The sequence below is a fragment of the Cetorhinus maximus genome, chromosome 9 (assembly GCF_964194155.1).
Source record: "Cetorhinus maximus chromosome 9, sCetMax3.hap1.1, whole genome shotgun sequence".
Classification (NCBI taxonomy): Eukaryota; Metazoa; Chordata; class Chondrichthyes; order Lamniformes; family Cetorhinidae; genus Cetorhinus; species Cetorhinus maximus.
This window is the reverse complement of record NC_135887.1, coordinates 117,502,631-117,519,470: the sequence shown is the minus strand read 5'-3', so window position 1 is coordinate 117,519,470 and position 16,840 is coordinate 117,502,631. Positions and strand designations below refer to the sequence as shown.

Sequence of the window (16,840 nt, the reverse complement as noted above, 5' to 3'; positions counted from 1 at the left end):
CAGATCCAACCCGGCCATTTTATTATTGTGGTCTTTAAGTTTCTTTTATAATTTATCAATTAATGCATCTATATTTACCTATTGTACCCATTAATGAGGAATGAAAATGTTGGCTATCAGCATCTTTCCTGTACTTATTTTGATGTGCCAAAAGAAAACTGCATTCAAATCAGCTGAGGTGATGTTTGGGAATGACTTTAAGATTGCAACAATATTATTGCAACATCCCTAGTATCCTTTCAAGGATATCAAGTGACTGTAATGATCAATACTTAAGAGACAAAACATAGTCACACAATAATTGAAGCAAAATACATTCCCATAATATCTTCATCAAAAACAGTACCTGTAATATTTCCTCCGGATGATCTCTGGCAGATGCTATGAAAAGAGAATGCCCGCAAACAATACCTTCTGCTACAAAATACTTCAGCAACATCCGTGAGTAGCTTTCATACCTATCCTCCTCTGAAAAAATAACCACAAATAGTAATTTGCTAAATATTAACAGATAAAAATTCAAATAAATGTCACAGGATGATTAGTTACACATTACAATTCTAAGTATTTTCGTACAGAAGTATGACATAATTCCTTGCTAAACTATCCCCATCTTGGGGATTCTAATTTCTGTACGGCATACAGTTTAAGATCAATTTATCTGAAAACAACTGTCAAAGATTTGTTCTGTACCTTGTAAAAAGTCCTCGGGTTCACGAGTTTTAAATGTTTCACCTTAATTAAGCTAATTCAAAAGGTCTGACAGCTAACAGAAGGTGGTCTTGTAACAAAGCTGATCCCACTTACACCTTTAAGGAATAGATTTAGCATTTAGTACTCGCCAAGCTAGTTGGTCGGCAGTGAACCCTGTTCTTTGTTAAGTTGACCCTGTCAGTAATATGCCTGTCTTAAAACTTTAATTAATATCATAAAATTAATAAATTCTAATTTATCTCTACAAATAGTTTTGTTCCCCGAATTGAGTCATACCAATCCCACCAGCTTTTAACATACTATTTATACTAGAAGTGATGACATCATCTCCTTACTCTTTTTATGCCATTGACAGTGGAATTGAAGAGGGAAAGAAGTTTCAGAGCGATATTATCAAAATCAGTCTGATTAAGTTCACATTTAAAATTTGCAGGTATTTCTAATCTTTATCATCTCATTTACTTAACCTAATGTATGGTACAAGCCCACTTCTTTGTGAGTTATCAGGTCAGTCCATTTGTGGAATATAAATTGTTTCCCACTGTTCATTAGCTATGCTCCATTTAACTTTCATTACAGCAGCAAATGTCTTTTGTTAATTTAAAAATACAAAGATTTTTTTGGGGACTACCGTATGGGAAATCTGGAAATTTATAGTGCCGATGTTAGACTGCAGATCAAAAAGCTGCACATAGAACACACTTTTATTTTAGGGCCTCAGAATAAGCTAAAAACTGATGTTTTTCCCCCACTGCTTCTGCGTTCAAAAGGTTAACAATCAACTTGAAGTCAATCTTTAAAAAAAAAACTCCACAAAAACGCACTGACAATATTTTTGATGACTGTCAGCAGCTTCTGTAAAGAAAATGACAGCTCTACAATTTGTCATTTTTTGAATTGTCTATTAGTAATTGAATTTCAAAAAGGTTTAATGACCTAGAAATCAGAGGACCAAGTAAGCCCCCAGATGGCATTCTTTTAGGTCTTTTGATGGTATCAAAGTTAACAATAATAGATCACAACTGAAAGCCGCTACAAGGGTGTGACACATTTTTAGGTTAGAGGCCACTTCTGTCGCCTCTTTCCTTAGGCTGACTGGCACTACAGATATTCCTTTCAGTGAAACAACAATTGCTTTAAAGCAGTCGATGCCTGGCTTTAAGCAATTATCAGTCATAAGCATAAATAGCATATGTAATATAAAGGAAATAGGAGGATCATAAAGGAGACTTCCAGCTATATGCTAGCACAGACCAGTATTTGCCTAACAATTCAACAACATACTTTTTTTGCATATCTTTAAGAAAAATATTTGCTAATTTGTTGTTGCTTCACTTCTTTAACTATAACTGATTCTGCCCAGAGTCATCGAATCAATCTTTTTGAAAAAAAGGTAGGTTGTGAGAGTTCAAATAAAATTCTGGACAGTGTTTGACATAAATCATATCTGCATTTTTGAGAAATTATAATGATGCATCTGCTTACTGCGTTTGCAAAGATTACTGTGTACCTGGGTGTCCTTGTACACCAGTCGTTGAAGGTAAGCATGCAGGTGCAGCAGGCGGTATAGAAGGCAAATGATATGTTGGCTTTCATAGCGAGAGGATTCGATACAGAAGCAGGGGTGTCTTACTGCAATTATTCAAGGCCTTGGTGAGACCACTTGGAATACCGTGTGCAGTTTTGGTCTCCATTTCTGAGGAAGGATGTTCTTGCAATAGAGGGAGTGCAGCGAAGGTTTACCAGACTTATTCCTGGGATGGCAGGACTGACATATGAGGAGAGATTGAGTCGGTTAGGATTATATTCGCTGGAGTTCAGAAGAATGAGAGGGGATCTCATAGAAACCTATAAAATTCTAACAGGACTAGACAGGGTAGATACAGGAAGGATGTTCCTGATGTTGGGGGAGTCCAGAACCAGGGGTCACAGTCTGAGGATATGGGGTAGACCATTTAGGACTGAGATGAGGAGAAATTTCTTCACCTAGAGAGTGGTGAGCCTGTGGAATTCGCTACCACAGAAAGTAATTGAGGCCAAAACATGGTATGTTTTCAAGAAGGAGTTAGATATAGCTCTTGGGACGAAAGGGATCAAAGGATATGGGGAGAAAGCGGGAGCAGGCTATTGAATTGGATGATCAGCCATGATCATAATGAATGGCGGAGCAGGCTCGAAGGGCCGAGTAGCCTACTCCTGCTCCTATTTTGTATGTTTCTATTACATGTAGCAGAGGATGACAATGGGCGAAACAGCATTCAATACAGAATGCTACAGGAAATTGCCAGCTATCCCATCAGCCACAGCCCCCAGAGCACCTCGGACGAGGAGACTAAGGAAACATTCGATGAAGACCCATCACTGCGCTCACCGTCACCCTCCACCATTGCAGGCATACACCTCAGCGGGATCTAGTTCTAGAGCAGGCTTGGGGGGTCACCATCTGGTGAGCACAGCACAGCAGGCGGAGGCAGTGACAGCCAAAGTCTGCTGGATGCCAGGTTCCTCCTGAACCAGAGTTCGATGACGAGCCTCTGGAATCAGCCCTCAGAGAAGCGTTGGAGCTCAAAAGACAGGCAGGGTTGTCACAGGCCATCACCAGATGAGAATGGAGTCTGTCCATGTTCTGTCTGATGTCATGGCACTGGCATGCAAGCATGTCAAGGGCACCATTGGAAGGGATAGAGACCCTGGTCCAGCACTTTATGCTGGTTGTGCACTAGGAGCTGCACATCATCGCTCTAGCCATGAATGGGATCCACGAGTGGCTAGGCGAGAGGGGGATGGGGCACCTGAATCTCCCTCCAGTCTCTCCCTCCTTCTCCCCAAGGAGAAAGGGAAGGTACCCTCGGGCATCCCCAGGGAGGAGCAGCATCAGCCAGACACCCTGGGGCAAACCACTCAAGGTGTCCAGCTACCCCCTTGCCTGTGACCCTAGCAACTCCTGTTGCTGAGGCCAAGGAGGGTGCACCTACCCCACAGGAGACCCAAAGCAGGCCAGGGCCCTCCAGGGGTCGCCGCCAAGGTCAACTCAGACAACACTGCATAGTAGTTAGCAGGCTGCCTCCACCTTTGCTGCAGATGCTGGGGATGCACCTAGACATAGTGGTGGGTTTAGGAAACTTAAGAAGCACTGAGAGCAAAATGGTGGCATGGTTGTTCACTCACTGTGTATACTTTGCACAGCTGTAAATATATTTTGCTTTTCTGAAAGTCTCATCTACTGAATGGCTCTTCTATCTGATGCAACGCTCAGAGGTCATCCACGTACAAGAGATGCACCCCCCCCACCCCTCTTATCTCCCATTGTGTCCCTCAGGTCTATGGTGTTTCACTTAAACTCAGTTCAGTAAGTCACTTCTATGTCCGCAGAGGCAACACGAGCAAAGCCAGTTGGCTCTATCAACATAGTGGTTGGTTAATTCATTTGTAAGACTTGCATCAAAGGACCATATAATGTGGCCTCATGAGTACAGATTTTGCAGCTTTGTTCTTCTGATGCTGCTGCACTGAAGTCTGATCTCTATAGATATGTTTTTGGTTTTAATGGCAACCCGCATTGGAGTCATTCCAACCCCAGTGCATTTTTCAATGTCCTCCATGTAATGCATGTCAGTTTTGCGTGTGGTTAACAGTTTAAGTAATGTTCAGGTACCTAAGCCGTTCATAGCAGCCTGCAGCGTGATGTCATGACTGAGTTTATAGCTAAACATTACTCCTATAATAATTCCCATTCCCCACCTGCATGATGTAGAGAAACGGACCTAGCTAACACGTGGTGGCTCCTGAAATGATAGCTAGATGGCCATGACTATGGGAGGTTAGAGGTGTGCATGTAGCTTTATGATGTCGGCCTATGACATGGGAGGATTCTGGTTTGCACCTGAAGGTAGCGTGCCTTGACATAATCCCTGTTCTAGCTCTCAGAAGGGCAATCGACATGATTATTTGATCATATCAGTGTCATCAATGTCCTAGACTTCCTAGTGTATATCTTAATCTATTAGAATGAAAACATGGAAGCCTCTAATGGGGTGAGAGCAAAGCTCCAGTACATCTGCTTATGGTCTTTATCAATAAAATTATGAGGTAATTCTTAAATGGTGTCGAGATTGTCTGGGCCCCCTCACTCCCAGATGCCATGGCAATGCTGGATGTGAATTTGGGAAGCTTCCAATGAAGGCCAAGTCATGAGTGCTTGTCAATGATCAGATGATGGTGCTGCTGAGGCTCTCTCGGTGTACACAGAGGTAACCTTACTTGCAGGCTCGCATCCATGATTGACAGTGACAGATCACAGCAGCCTAAAGAGTGATCTCATACTGGGGACTCAGTATGAGGATGAGGCCAGGAAATTATTCATGCATGAGAGATGCCGCAGTCTGGATTCAGATCAGTCCTCAGACAGTTAAGCGAGAACCGGTGATTGATGACTGTGCTTCTTGAGGGGCCTTGTAACACTCCAGGCATACTGCCATGAGTGTACTGATGTTTGCAGTGTTGTTCTTGCCTCTTGAAGGCTGCGTAGGCAGTGAAATGTTGGCATGATCATTGAAAGGACTGCACCATGTCCACTTGATTCACAGTCAGCACTAGAGGAGTTCTTATCCCATAACAGAATGGCAACATGCTCTATAGGCTGCCTAGGCTTCCAAGGATGAGACCATTGTCACACAAGATTGTGACTAGTCATTCTAAGATTGATGCCCTTCACTGAGATGTTGAAGATAGCAAAGAAGGTATTAATGTCTACACTGCATCGAGGGGACAGGCGAAATGGGTTTGTATGAGCTAGTCATCTTCGTCGCCCTGGAACCTTGTCCTTATAAGGTCTCACGGGCACGTCTTCCGTGTCTGGCCTGTGCTATGGCCTATTCCTGTGGGCCGGCAACATCCCCGCCCTCTTTGAGGTCCCTCTTTTGATGTCCTCCTCTTCGCAGGATATGTGGAGCTCCTCCCATCTCTCCATGTGGTCTCTCATTCCCCCCCCCCCTTTGAAGCACCAGGTTGTGAAGAGCGCATCAAACCAAGATGATTCAGGAGGCCCTCTGGGGAGAGTACTGGAATGCCGCCTGACCAGTCCAGACATCTGAACCGCATCTTCAACATGCCAATGATCTGCTCAATCAAGCAGCATGTTGCAGAATGTGCCACATTGTACCTCTCCTCTGAAACACTCTGTGGCTGCCGAACAGGCGTCATTAGCCATGTCTTTCGGGGGTAGTCTTTACCGCCAATGAGCTAACACAATGTGTTGAGGGCCCACAAAGATCTGTGGTACCTGCAAGTGACTAAAGTTGTAAGAATCATGCGAGCTCCCAGGATACTTTGCACAGGCCTGCATAATCTGCTTTTGGTGATCACAGGTCACCTGCACATTGAGAGAGTGGAAGTTTTTTCTATTGATAAATCGTGGTGGCTCCTGCCAGGGAGCTCTTAATGCCACATGTGTGCAATTGATGGCACCCTACGCCGGTGGGAAGCTGGAGGTCACTGCAAATCCCACTGCTCTGGCAGACTGGCTGGCTGGCTTCATCCAGGGAGAACTGAACATAATTGTGTGCTTTACTGAATAGGGCGTTGGTGACCTCTTATATGCATTTATGAGCGGCGGATTGTGACATTCTGCAGAGGCGCAGACGTCCCCAGTGGAGCCCTGAAACAAGCCACTAGCAAAAATGTTGAATGCGACAGTCACCTTTAGAGCCACTGGCAATGGATGGCCTCCCAGCCCCTGCAACATCAGATCCTCCTGAAGAATGTGGTAGATGTGAGCCACATCTCTTGATGAACAAAGATATCTTCGGCACTGTCTCTCGCTCATCTGCAAATAGGAGAGGTATCTTCGGTACACCCTGGGTTGTGCCAAATGCTTCCGTGGAATTGGTCTCTTCTCCTCGGCTTCCGGGTCTTCATGGGGCACCGCTAGCCCATTTTTCTCAAGGTCAGGCTCTTCCCTTTTCCCTGCCTAAAGGCGTCGGGCCCTTCTTCTCCTCCTCAGTTGCATGAAAGCCATGGAGAAGGCAGTGTTGCCTGCTGCCTGCATTCTGCACTTCTTTTATGTTTGTGGAAAATTAGTTGAGGCACATGATTACACACAACCCTGCAATGATCACCTTCCATTGCCAAGCTAGGCAGTGATCGTGAAGCCCTTGGGCTGCCCTCATTCCAGATATTCCATCCCAAATCCTCCCTTGCGGCTGTAGCAGAGCCTTAAGGATCACTGGCAGCTGAGTTTCTTCCTCCACCCCCCCAACCCCTCCTCCCCCTAAGCCCCAGGCATGACAGTGCATTCACAGCAGTGGTTGGATCTAGGTGAGTACAATCAGGCACCAACAACCTCAGTCAGGGCACTGTCAGGCTGCTTCCTTTGAAGAAAACTAGAGCCCAGCCTTGCACTAATGTAATGATTGTAATCGCTGAGCCATACAAAGCCTGAATCTCTCAGGTGCAGTATGTAGGATTGTTTAGAGCATTTTGCATATGTACTTTAGAAGTGGCCCCTTTATACTTGGATCCTTCTGACCTTCTCACATTCCTGAGAGGAACAAATGGTCATTGAAACCCAATCTACACTTAGCCCACAGCCCTAGGCCTGAATCGTCCCAGATTTGCACTAAGTGCGGAAGCAGGTGGAAAAAAGAAAGTTTTTCCCGCCGGCCATATTGGCGGCCTTTCATACCAAATGACCCCAATCCTGCCTCATTAATCATGCATTCTGGGGAGCGGTTTTGATGGCAGGCAGACTCTCAGTCGCTTGCCACATCATCACCTCACACCGGGCGCTACGTTTAAAGTGCAGCCGCGCACACACCTCTCAGTGCTTCCAGCCCACAACTGCTGCATGGAAGGCATGGCCCTGAACAGCAAGAAAATTGCAGTACCCCATCCCCGCGGTTTAGTGATGTGTCACTCGAGTGCCTTTGAACGCCATGGAGGCTCACTGTGATGTCCTCTACACCTGCTCTGGCTGCAGGATGGGCAGCATCACCACCAATTCAGTTTGGGAGGCGGTGGTAGCAGTGGTCAGTGCCAATGCCCTGCAAAAGAGGACAGCCACCCAGTGCCGCAAAATAATGAATGATCTCTTCTGCCAGGGTAATCACTCTTCTCATCACTCTCAACTCACATAATCACAAACCCTTCACACATTCATAGGGACCTCACTCACTGCCAATTCAAGGATGTCACCATTCACTCTTTCACGCACACTTTCATTGTCCTCATCCCATCCATGGGACCTCTCACCACCCACACATGCCAGACAGCCTTATCATCTGGCCTGGCAGGTATCCTGCTTACACACTTTCCCCATCTGTATTCATGCAGGACAAGCTTGCACACAACAAGAGGGGGAGGTTGCAGACTAGTGGAGGAGTGCCTGAAATCAAGGTCCTCACAAAGTTTGAAAATCGAGTCATTCTGCTGGCCGGCGGAGATCTGGGCCGTTGCTGTGCTGATGGTGAGGTCGGCGGTGCTCTACCAAGTGAGGACCCAGCAGTGCAACATCATCAACCATGTTGTGAGTGATGTGTCCTGTTCTGCAGTCCCCTGAAATGCACTAATTATCTCTCCTTGCTTTGGCAGGCACATCTGGGAAACAGCCGAAGGAGTCCAATACCCAGGGCCTCCAATCAAACCCCGAAGAAACTCTGAAGAGGAATCTGAAGGCACGTTCATTGAAGACCCATCAAGGCGCTCACCCACACGCTCCAACAGCACAGGGACACACACCTTCGTGGAACCTAGCTGTAGAGTAGCCTCAAGATCACAAATTTGGTGAACACATCACATTGTCTGATCCACAGTAGGCTGTGGCAGGGACTTCCCAGGTCTCTGGCACTCTGAAGACTGATAGAGGCCAGAAATCTGCTGAGTCTGAGTCAGAGGACAAGCCTCTGGCCTTGGTCATGTCTCAGTTGCTGGAGCTGCAAAGACATGCTAGGGAACATCAGGAAGGAATGCCCACTGCACTCCTCAGATTGCAAGGCATGATGGAGGAGTCTGTCCGCCTTCAATCTGAGGTGATAGTGCCGGCATGCCAACGCATCAAAGTCAACACTGGTAGGAAGGCAGCCGCCATGGAGATCTTGGTCCAGGACATTGGTCTTGCACTGCTGCACAGGCTGAACTCCATCGCTGATGCCATAGATGGCCCCCAACAGTATCAACACGAGGGGGGCGTGGGTCAGCTCGATCACACTCCAGCTACTGCTCCTCCTCAAGGAGTCAGCCAGGGGCACTCGCACCCATAGGGAGGGGGGTCAGCAGGTGCACAACCCAGGGTCATCCACCCTTCACTCTGGGAGTGTCCGGCCCATCCAAATCTCCTCTTTCTGTGACCCCCAGCAACTCCACAGGCCAAGAAGGGTGCCACTGCCACACAGAAGGATCCAGAAAGCAGGCCGGGGCCTGCCAGGTCCCTCCCAGTCATGTGTCTCCGTCCACCCCTTCCCTTGCTTCTACCCAGCCACCTCCCCTCGCATCTCCCCACCCCCCATTATGTGGCTCTGTCCACCCCTTCTGTCCTGTGCTCCAGTCACCCCCGCCCCAAGTCAAGTGTATGCCTCCCCGCCATTCCCTTGCCTCTGTTCAGTCAACCCCCATGCCTCCGTTGAACATGTGCCTTCCACCCCGCCTCCCTTTCCCGCTGAACTTGCCTGAGTAGCCTTGGCACAGAGTCGGAGAAGCCGTGAGAGGAACACAGTAAAAGGCATGTGAATGCTAGGCATACAAACCTCAAAAGTTGTGAATGAAGTGCAGCTCGCCAGGTGCACACCACTTATATCCAGCCGTGAAACAAACTGGCCTACTTATTCACTGACGGGCCAATTAGATTTGGAGTGCAAACGTGATTCCGGTGAGCTGGGTTTTTAATGAGCATTCATGAGGTGCAAAGACATGCAATTGCAGTTCCTGACATGGCACAGCAGCAAACTTGACCTGCCATGAAAGTCCAGAGGGGAAAACTGCGACCTAATTTCCCACTGGTGGAAAACTGATTTTTGTCTGCACTTCAAATTTCCCAGTCCCACCTGCCACAAGAAAATCCCACCCACAGTATAAAGCATGTAATGGGTTTCTGCTGTGACTAGCACATGGACGAGGCACTTGCGCTTTATCCATGCAGAATTGATAGAGAGATTTTGGAAGCACAATTTTTGATGTTTTGAAGTTGCTGGCGATCATTTGCCCCTTAGCAAAAAAAAAGGTTTCAGATATATTCAGATTAATTTCACCTGCCGTTTTTCTGTCCACTTATATTTTGCTCAACTTGTTCTATAAATTCTGAGTCAAATCCTTTGATTCCACTGCTCTTCTTACTTTAGAAATAACATTTTTTTTAAAGAGAGTTTTCTGTTTTTTCAAAATCACCAGCAATCACCACAGCGAGTTTCCTTTGGAGGCACTAAACAATTGGTGGAAAGAAGTTATTTATAATATAGATCAGGCTTATAATAAAGTGCACTAAAAAACTGTGCGCTGTGTGTTTTACAGCAGTATAATACTTCCGTATATATTAAAGGCAAGGTCACTAGGTTAGGATGATCCATGTGGCTCTCAGTTCTGAATGCTTTGGTACTTTGAGGATTGCAATCATCTATTTTTTCTGTGAAAGCCACAGATCTGTGGCCTTGTTCATAGGCTGGAGGAAGTGGTACATTACAGTGATTTCATGCCTGCAAGAGTCAAAATCCTAGTAGGCATCATCACAAAAGAATTATGATATCTTTATCTAGCTAATTAAGTCTGGTAACCCATTGAAACTAGTGTGATATGTATTTATTCAATAAACATTTTGCCAAAAATATATTGTTTGAGGATCTATGCCATCTTTGATTGCCGTTGTTTATATGACATAATGGGAACATGTGAGATAAATATGAAACTTTTTGTCTCAGTCACTTAGTATGCAATATTTTTTTCCTTTCTGTCATGGCACTGAATAATGTAAAAAAATTCTCAAAATTATATTTACATATAATAATCCAACCTATCTTGCATATTAGGATGAACAAGTAATAACTAGTAGTATCCCTCTAGTATTTAGATGAATGAAAATGGGCATAAAGGAATATGGAAACACAGTGGGTAAGTTGACTAAGCTTGCTTGGGGGGTAAACGCTGACATGTCTGCTTGGTCTGAATGGCCATTTTCCGTGGTGTAACTTCTATGTTATGAAGTTAAGAGCTCCTTCTCAGGATTCTGCTGCCATTCAACAATTCCTTGAGCTACATTCTTTGAGCAGAATCACTGTAGTGCGATTACATGTCAAAATTCTGACATGAATGAACGCATGATGAAAGGTTGTTAAAGATTGTAAATCTTAAAAAGCTCAGCCAACTGGTACATGGGTACTGATGATTCTTCTACAGGCACTTAATCACTATACAAAACTGACCAAAGCTGAGAGCAACTCAGTGATCAGATGCCCATAACCAATTAAAAAGCGCAGCTTCTCTCAATTAGAATTCAAACCTAAAAATGATGACATCACCAGCAAACAATGCAGCCACAATCTAAAACCTTCACTTTGGAGCAATATGTGAGCTTTAAATACTATTTCTTCAGTACTCGCCCTTATTTCAGACACTAAGAAATGGCTGTGCTCTGTACTTAAATACACCAGTCAGAAAAGTTTTATCTACTTATTAAGTTTCATTGTAAGAAACTGTAGGTTAAATACCATACAACATAACTGTATGTGAGAAATTCAGAGATCGTTCAGCAGAGTTAGCTGCAACATGCTTGAAATTATGCTATGCCCCATTTACTCAGTATCCAGGTGCTATATGCTGTCTTATTAAAATTAAACTGTGGTCACACTATACAACTGAGCATAGATAGAATGGCTTTATCTTCAAATAAAAAGTTATCTTACAGTACGTGCTGTGCTTGATACAACCCTTTTATGAAGATACTGGAGTTGAATTGCTTGGCTATTTCAGTAGACTCCAAACTCTGCCGAGACCCCGCCGTATCAGGTTCCAATCTGAGCAGAGATTTCCTGGGGTTTTGTTTCTGGGCAAAGCTTCCACCTGCTCCAGATAAACCACTGCTAAGGCGTTGGGGTGAGGGTGGTGGAGGGGTAGGCAACACTCCATATACAGGGAGTTTTAACATCTTTGGGCTCACAGCTACCTGAAATATGATGAGAGGCTGATGCATCAAAAGGAAAAATATGTCCTGACTTTCTAAAAGGGCAGATATGAACATACGAAATAGGTGAAATAGGCCATTTGGCCCCTCGAGCCTGCTCCGCCATTCAATAAAATCGTGTTCGTGTTTTAAATTCCACATTCCCATCTACCGCCGATAACCTTTGATTCCCTTGCCTAACAAGAATCTATCTACCTCTGCCTTAAAAATATTCAATGACCCCACCCCCCACCACTTTCTGAGGCAGAGAGTTCCAAAGTTGCACAACCTTCAGAGAATATTGTTTTCCTCATCTCTGTCCTAAAAAGGAAACCCCTAATTTTAAAACAGTTCCCCCTAGTCCTGGACTTATCCACAAGAGGAAACATCCTTTCCACGTCCATCTTATCAAGACCATTCAGGATCTTATATATTTCAATCAAGTCACTCTTCTAAACTCCAGTGGAAACAAGCCCAATCTGTCTAACCTTTCCTCATAAGACAACCCGCTCATTCCAGATATCAATCTAGTAAACCTCCTCTGAACCGCCTCTAAAGCATTTATGTCCTTCCTCAAATGAGGAGACCAAAACTGCGCACAGTATTTGAGATGTGGTCTCACCGACACCCTGTATAACTGAAGCATAACATCCCTAACTTTTATATTAAATTCCTCTCGTAATAAAGGAAGCATTCCATTAGCCTTCTTAAATACTTGCTGTAGCAGCATGCTAGCCTTTTGTAACTCATGCACAAGAACATCTAGATCCCTTTGCAGCTTGGAATTCTGCAATCGCTCTCCGTTTAATACTCTGCTTTTTTATTCTTCCTGCTAAAGTGAACTTCACATTTTCCCACATTGTATTCCATCTGCCAGATTTTTGCCCACTCACGCAACTTATCTATATCCTTTGCAACCTCATGTCCTCTTCACAACATACTTTCCTACCTATCGTTGTGTCATCTGCATATTTAGCGACCACACCTTTGTTCCCCTCGTCTAAATCAGTGATACAAATTGTAAAAAGTTGAGGCCCCAGCAGACCCCTGTGGTAGTCAACTTGCCACACCCTGCCAATCAGGAAAAGACCCATTTATGCATACTCCGTTTTCTGCCAGCCAATCTTTCTATTCATGCCAATGTAGTACCCCCTACACCATGAGCTTTTATTTTCCCCAATAATCTTTGGCATGGCACCTTATCAAATGCCTTCTGGAAATCCAGTTCCCCTTTATCCACAGCGCATGTTAGTCCTTCAAAGATGTTGGCCTCAAAGGGGAGATCCAGGTTGAAATCATAGTCTCAACTCAGAAAGATGGTAGGATATTTTTTTAAATTGTTGGAACTATGACCTCCTAATAAAGAGGGCTGCTGGAAGGAAAGGTAAATATTTTCCTTGGCAGACCAGAAGGGGGGTCTGCCAAGGAAAATATTTACCTTTCCTTCCAACTGTTGAAAAAGGCAAGTTTGGCTATATTTTCCAGCTTGTAGGACAGGGGAGGCATTCACTGAGTGAGCGCAAATTTGATCATTTGATGCACCTCACCACCCACCCTGGTCTCACTCAGTCTGGTGGGGTCAGCTATGAAGAGCAACCACGCAAGTGCCTGAATTGATACAAGTAAAATGTGGATCCAATGAATGAAAACTGGTTAAGAAAGCACATTTTCTAATAAAGAACATAAAGAAATAGGAGTAGGATTAGAGCATAAGGCCCCTTGAGCTTGCCATTCAATATGATCATGGCTGATCTCGGCAATTCCACTTTCCTGCCTGCTCCCTGAGAGACTAAAAATGTCTACTTCAGCCTTATAAATATACTCAACTATGGAGCATCCATAACACTCTGGGGGAGACAATTTCAAAGACTTACAACCCTTTGAGTGAAGAAATTTCTCATCTCAGCCCTACATGATCATCCCTTTATCCTGAGACATCCCCATGTCCTAGATTCCCCAGTGTGCAAATTCATTCAACATGCTTGTTAAACATGCTTGTCGAAAGCTGTAAATGAATTTATCAGAATAGCAAAATGAATGCCTTAGTGGTATCAGCTTGGCTCATTTAACAGTATTCTGAGTCAAAAAATTGTGGTTTGGGCCCACTACTAGGAGTTTGAGCTCATGCTGTAAGCTGATTCTCTGTGTTAAAGGTGCAGTCCTTTAGATCAAGCATTCAAAGGTGGCATGTTTCAGTGGTTTAAGTGGATATTAAGCATCCTCTGGCATGAATACAGAGAGTGACAGTTACCACTAGAGCAAGGAATAATAAATTATAAGGTGGGTTCAGTGTAAAGGGGAATGTAATAAAGTCTAAATTAGGGTTACTGTACATGTATGTGAAGGCATCGTATGTGGAAAATAAGATTGGTTAATTGCAGGCGCAGATAGCCATGTGTAAATATGATGCTGTGACTATAATGGAGATGTGGCTCAAAGAAGGGCTTGACTGGATAATAAATATTCCTGGATGCAAGGTGGTCAGGCAAGATAGCAAAGGAAGAAAATGGGGAGGGCTTGCGATATTAAATAAGGAAAGCATTGCAGCACTGGAAAGAGAGGATGGTCCACAGAGGTCAGGGCAGAATCTATTTGGCTAGAGTTAGGGAACAAAAAAGGTGTAATGACACAGCCTATAGGCTACAATGCAATGTAGCAAACAACTAGTGGGAAAGAGGTTGAGGAACAAATTTGCAAGGAAATTACAGAGAAGTGCAAGAATTATAGAGTAGTCATAATGGGGGCCTTTAATTATCCAAATACAGATTGGGATAGCAGTAAAGGGCTGAGTGACAAGAGCTTCTAGGGGATGTTCAAGATAATTTTCTACAGCAGTATGATTCTAGTCCAATGAGAAGGGAGGCACTGCTAGATCTGACTCTTGGGAATGAGATGGGCCAAGTGGATCAAGATTCAGTAAGGGAACATTTAGGGGACAGTGATCATTGTATTATAAGGTTTAGGTCGACTATGGAAAAGAGCAAGGAACAATCCAGAATGAGAATAATTAACTGCGGGAAAGCCGATTTCATTATGGTAAGAATGGATCTGACCCAGATAAACTGAAATCAAAGGTTAACAGGCAAAACTATGTATCTGCTGCCCTTGTCCTTCTAGATGGTAGTGGTCTTGGGTTTGGAAGATACTACCTAAGAAGGGTTGATGAGTTTCTACAGTGCATCTCGTAGATGACACACACTGCTGCCACTGCTTGTTGGTGGTGGAGGGAGTGAATGTTTGTGGATGGGGTGCCAAGCAAGCAGGTTGCTTTGTCCTGGATGGTGTCAAGCTTCTTGAGTATTGTTGGAGCTCATCTGGGCAAGTGGAGAGTGTTCCATCACATGCCTGACTTGTGCCTCGTAGATGGTGGACAGGCTTTGGGGAATCAGGAGGTGAGTTACTCGCCACAGGATTCCTAGCCTTTGACCCGCTTTTGTAGCCACAGTATTTATATGGCTAGTCCAGTTCAGTTTCTGGTTAATGATAACCACTAGGATGTTGATAGTGGGGATTCAGCGATGGTAATGACATTGAATGTCAAGGGAGCGGTGGTTAGATTCTCTCTTGTTGCAGATGGTCATTTCCTGGGACTTGTGTGGCACAAATGTATCTTGCCACTTGTCAGCCTAAGCTTGGATATTGTCCAGGTCTTGCTGCATTTGGACATAGACTGCTTCAGTATCTGAGGAGTTGCAAATGGTACTGAACAGTGTGCAATCAGTGAACATCCCCACTTCTGACCTTGTGATGGAAGCAAGGTCATTGAGTACTTTGCAGTTGTCTTTACCAAGGAAGATGCTGCACAGGTCATGGTGAAAGAGGAGGTAGTTCAGACATTTGAAGGGTATAAAATGAATAAAGAGGTGGTATTGGATAGGCTGTATTTTAAATTGACAAGGCACCGGACAGGGTGAAAAGTGTCCAAGGGTACTGATGGAAGTGAGAGTGAAAATTGCAGATAAACTCGCCATAATTTTCCACACTTCCTTAGGCTAAGTGGTGGTGCCAGAGGACTGAGAATTGCAAATATTACAACCTTGTTCAAAAAAAGGTGTGGTGAGAAGCCCAGCAACTACAGGCCAGTCAGGTTAGCCTGAGTGGTGGGGAAGCTTCTGGAAACTATAATTCAGAACAAAATTAATATTTACTTGGGCAAATGAGGGTTAGTTAAGGAAAGGTAGCATGGATTTCTTAAGGACAAATCATGTTTAACTAACTTGCTTGAGTTTTTTGATGAGGTAAAAGAGAAGGTCAATGAGGGTAATGCTATTGATGTGGTGTACATGGATGTCCATAAGACATTTGGTAAAGTGCCACACAACAGACTTGGGCAAAGTTAGAACTCATGAAATAAAATGGACAGTAGCAACATGGATACGAAATTGGCCGAGTGACAGGAAGCAGACAGCATTGTGTTAGCTTGTTGAACATCTATCTGGCAAATGAAGAAGCTGGAACCAGTCTATCTTCAATATCTGTTTATTCACAAAACTCAGTATAACATAAGTGCAGACTATTTTCCCTTCCAATTAGTTCCCCCGCACAGGTGGAAACTGGTTCTTATATATGTACCCTAACCTTTCCCCAATTAGTATCAGTTGCTCTTTATCACAACTGGAACATGCACTCTATTATCACAGCATTTGCAACATTAACAGATTCCCTTCTTCCTCAAAAGTACATATTTACAGACACGATTTAAAAAAAACTGAAGAGAAATAAATGTCACACTCAAGACTTACATCATGAGGAGTCCTTCTCCTAAGACTACCAATAACTTCTCACTAGAAGCATTCCTTTTGCTAACACAGTCAATTGATGGCTTGTATCTACCTATTTAAGTTCGGAGATTTCTTTTTTCTCCAACATTTGTTTCAAATTCACAATATCAATTCTTAATCTCTTCTCATTCACACATTTTGTGGAGTGCACATTATCTCAAAGAGAACAATTGTCTAACATTGAATCGATATGGTTTCTTCGGCA

At 44.1% G+C, this 16,840-nt stretch overlaps 1 protein-coding gene and 1 non-coding gene across 5 annotated transcripts in view; one reads left to right on the top strand and one right to left on the bottom strand.

Moving 5' to 3' along the window:
* elp4 (elongator acetyltransferase complex subunit 4) overlaps window positions 1-16,840 on the bottom strand; it is a 307,678-nt gene that overhangs the window by 224,914 nt on the left and 65,924 nt on the right. For all 4 annotated transcript variants that reach the window (XM_078549418.1, XM_078549419.1, XM_078549420.1 and 1 more), the window contains exon 3: window positions 347-468. In XM_078549418.1, the coding sequence (XP_078405544.1) occupies window positions 347-468 (122 nt within the window). The remainder of the gene's footprint in view (window positions 1-346; window positions 469-16,840) is intronic.
* LOC144685119 (U11 spliceosomal RNA) lies at window positions 9,786-9,914 on the top strand. Its single transcript, XR_013577634.1, has one exon. It is a non-coding gene; the product is annotated as a U11 spliceosomal RNA (small nuclear RNA).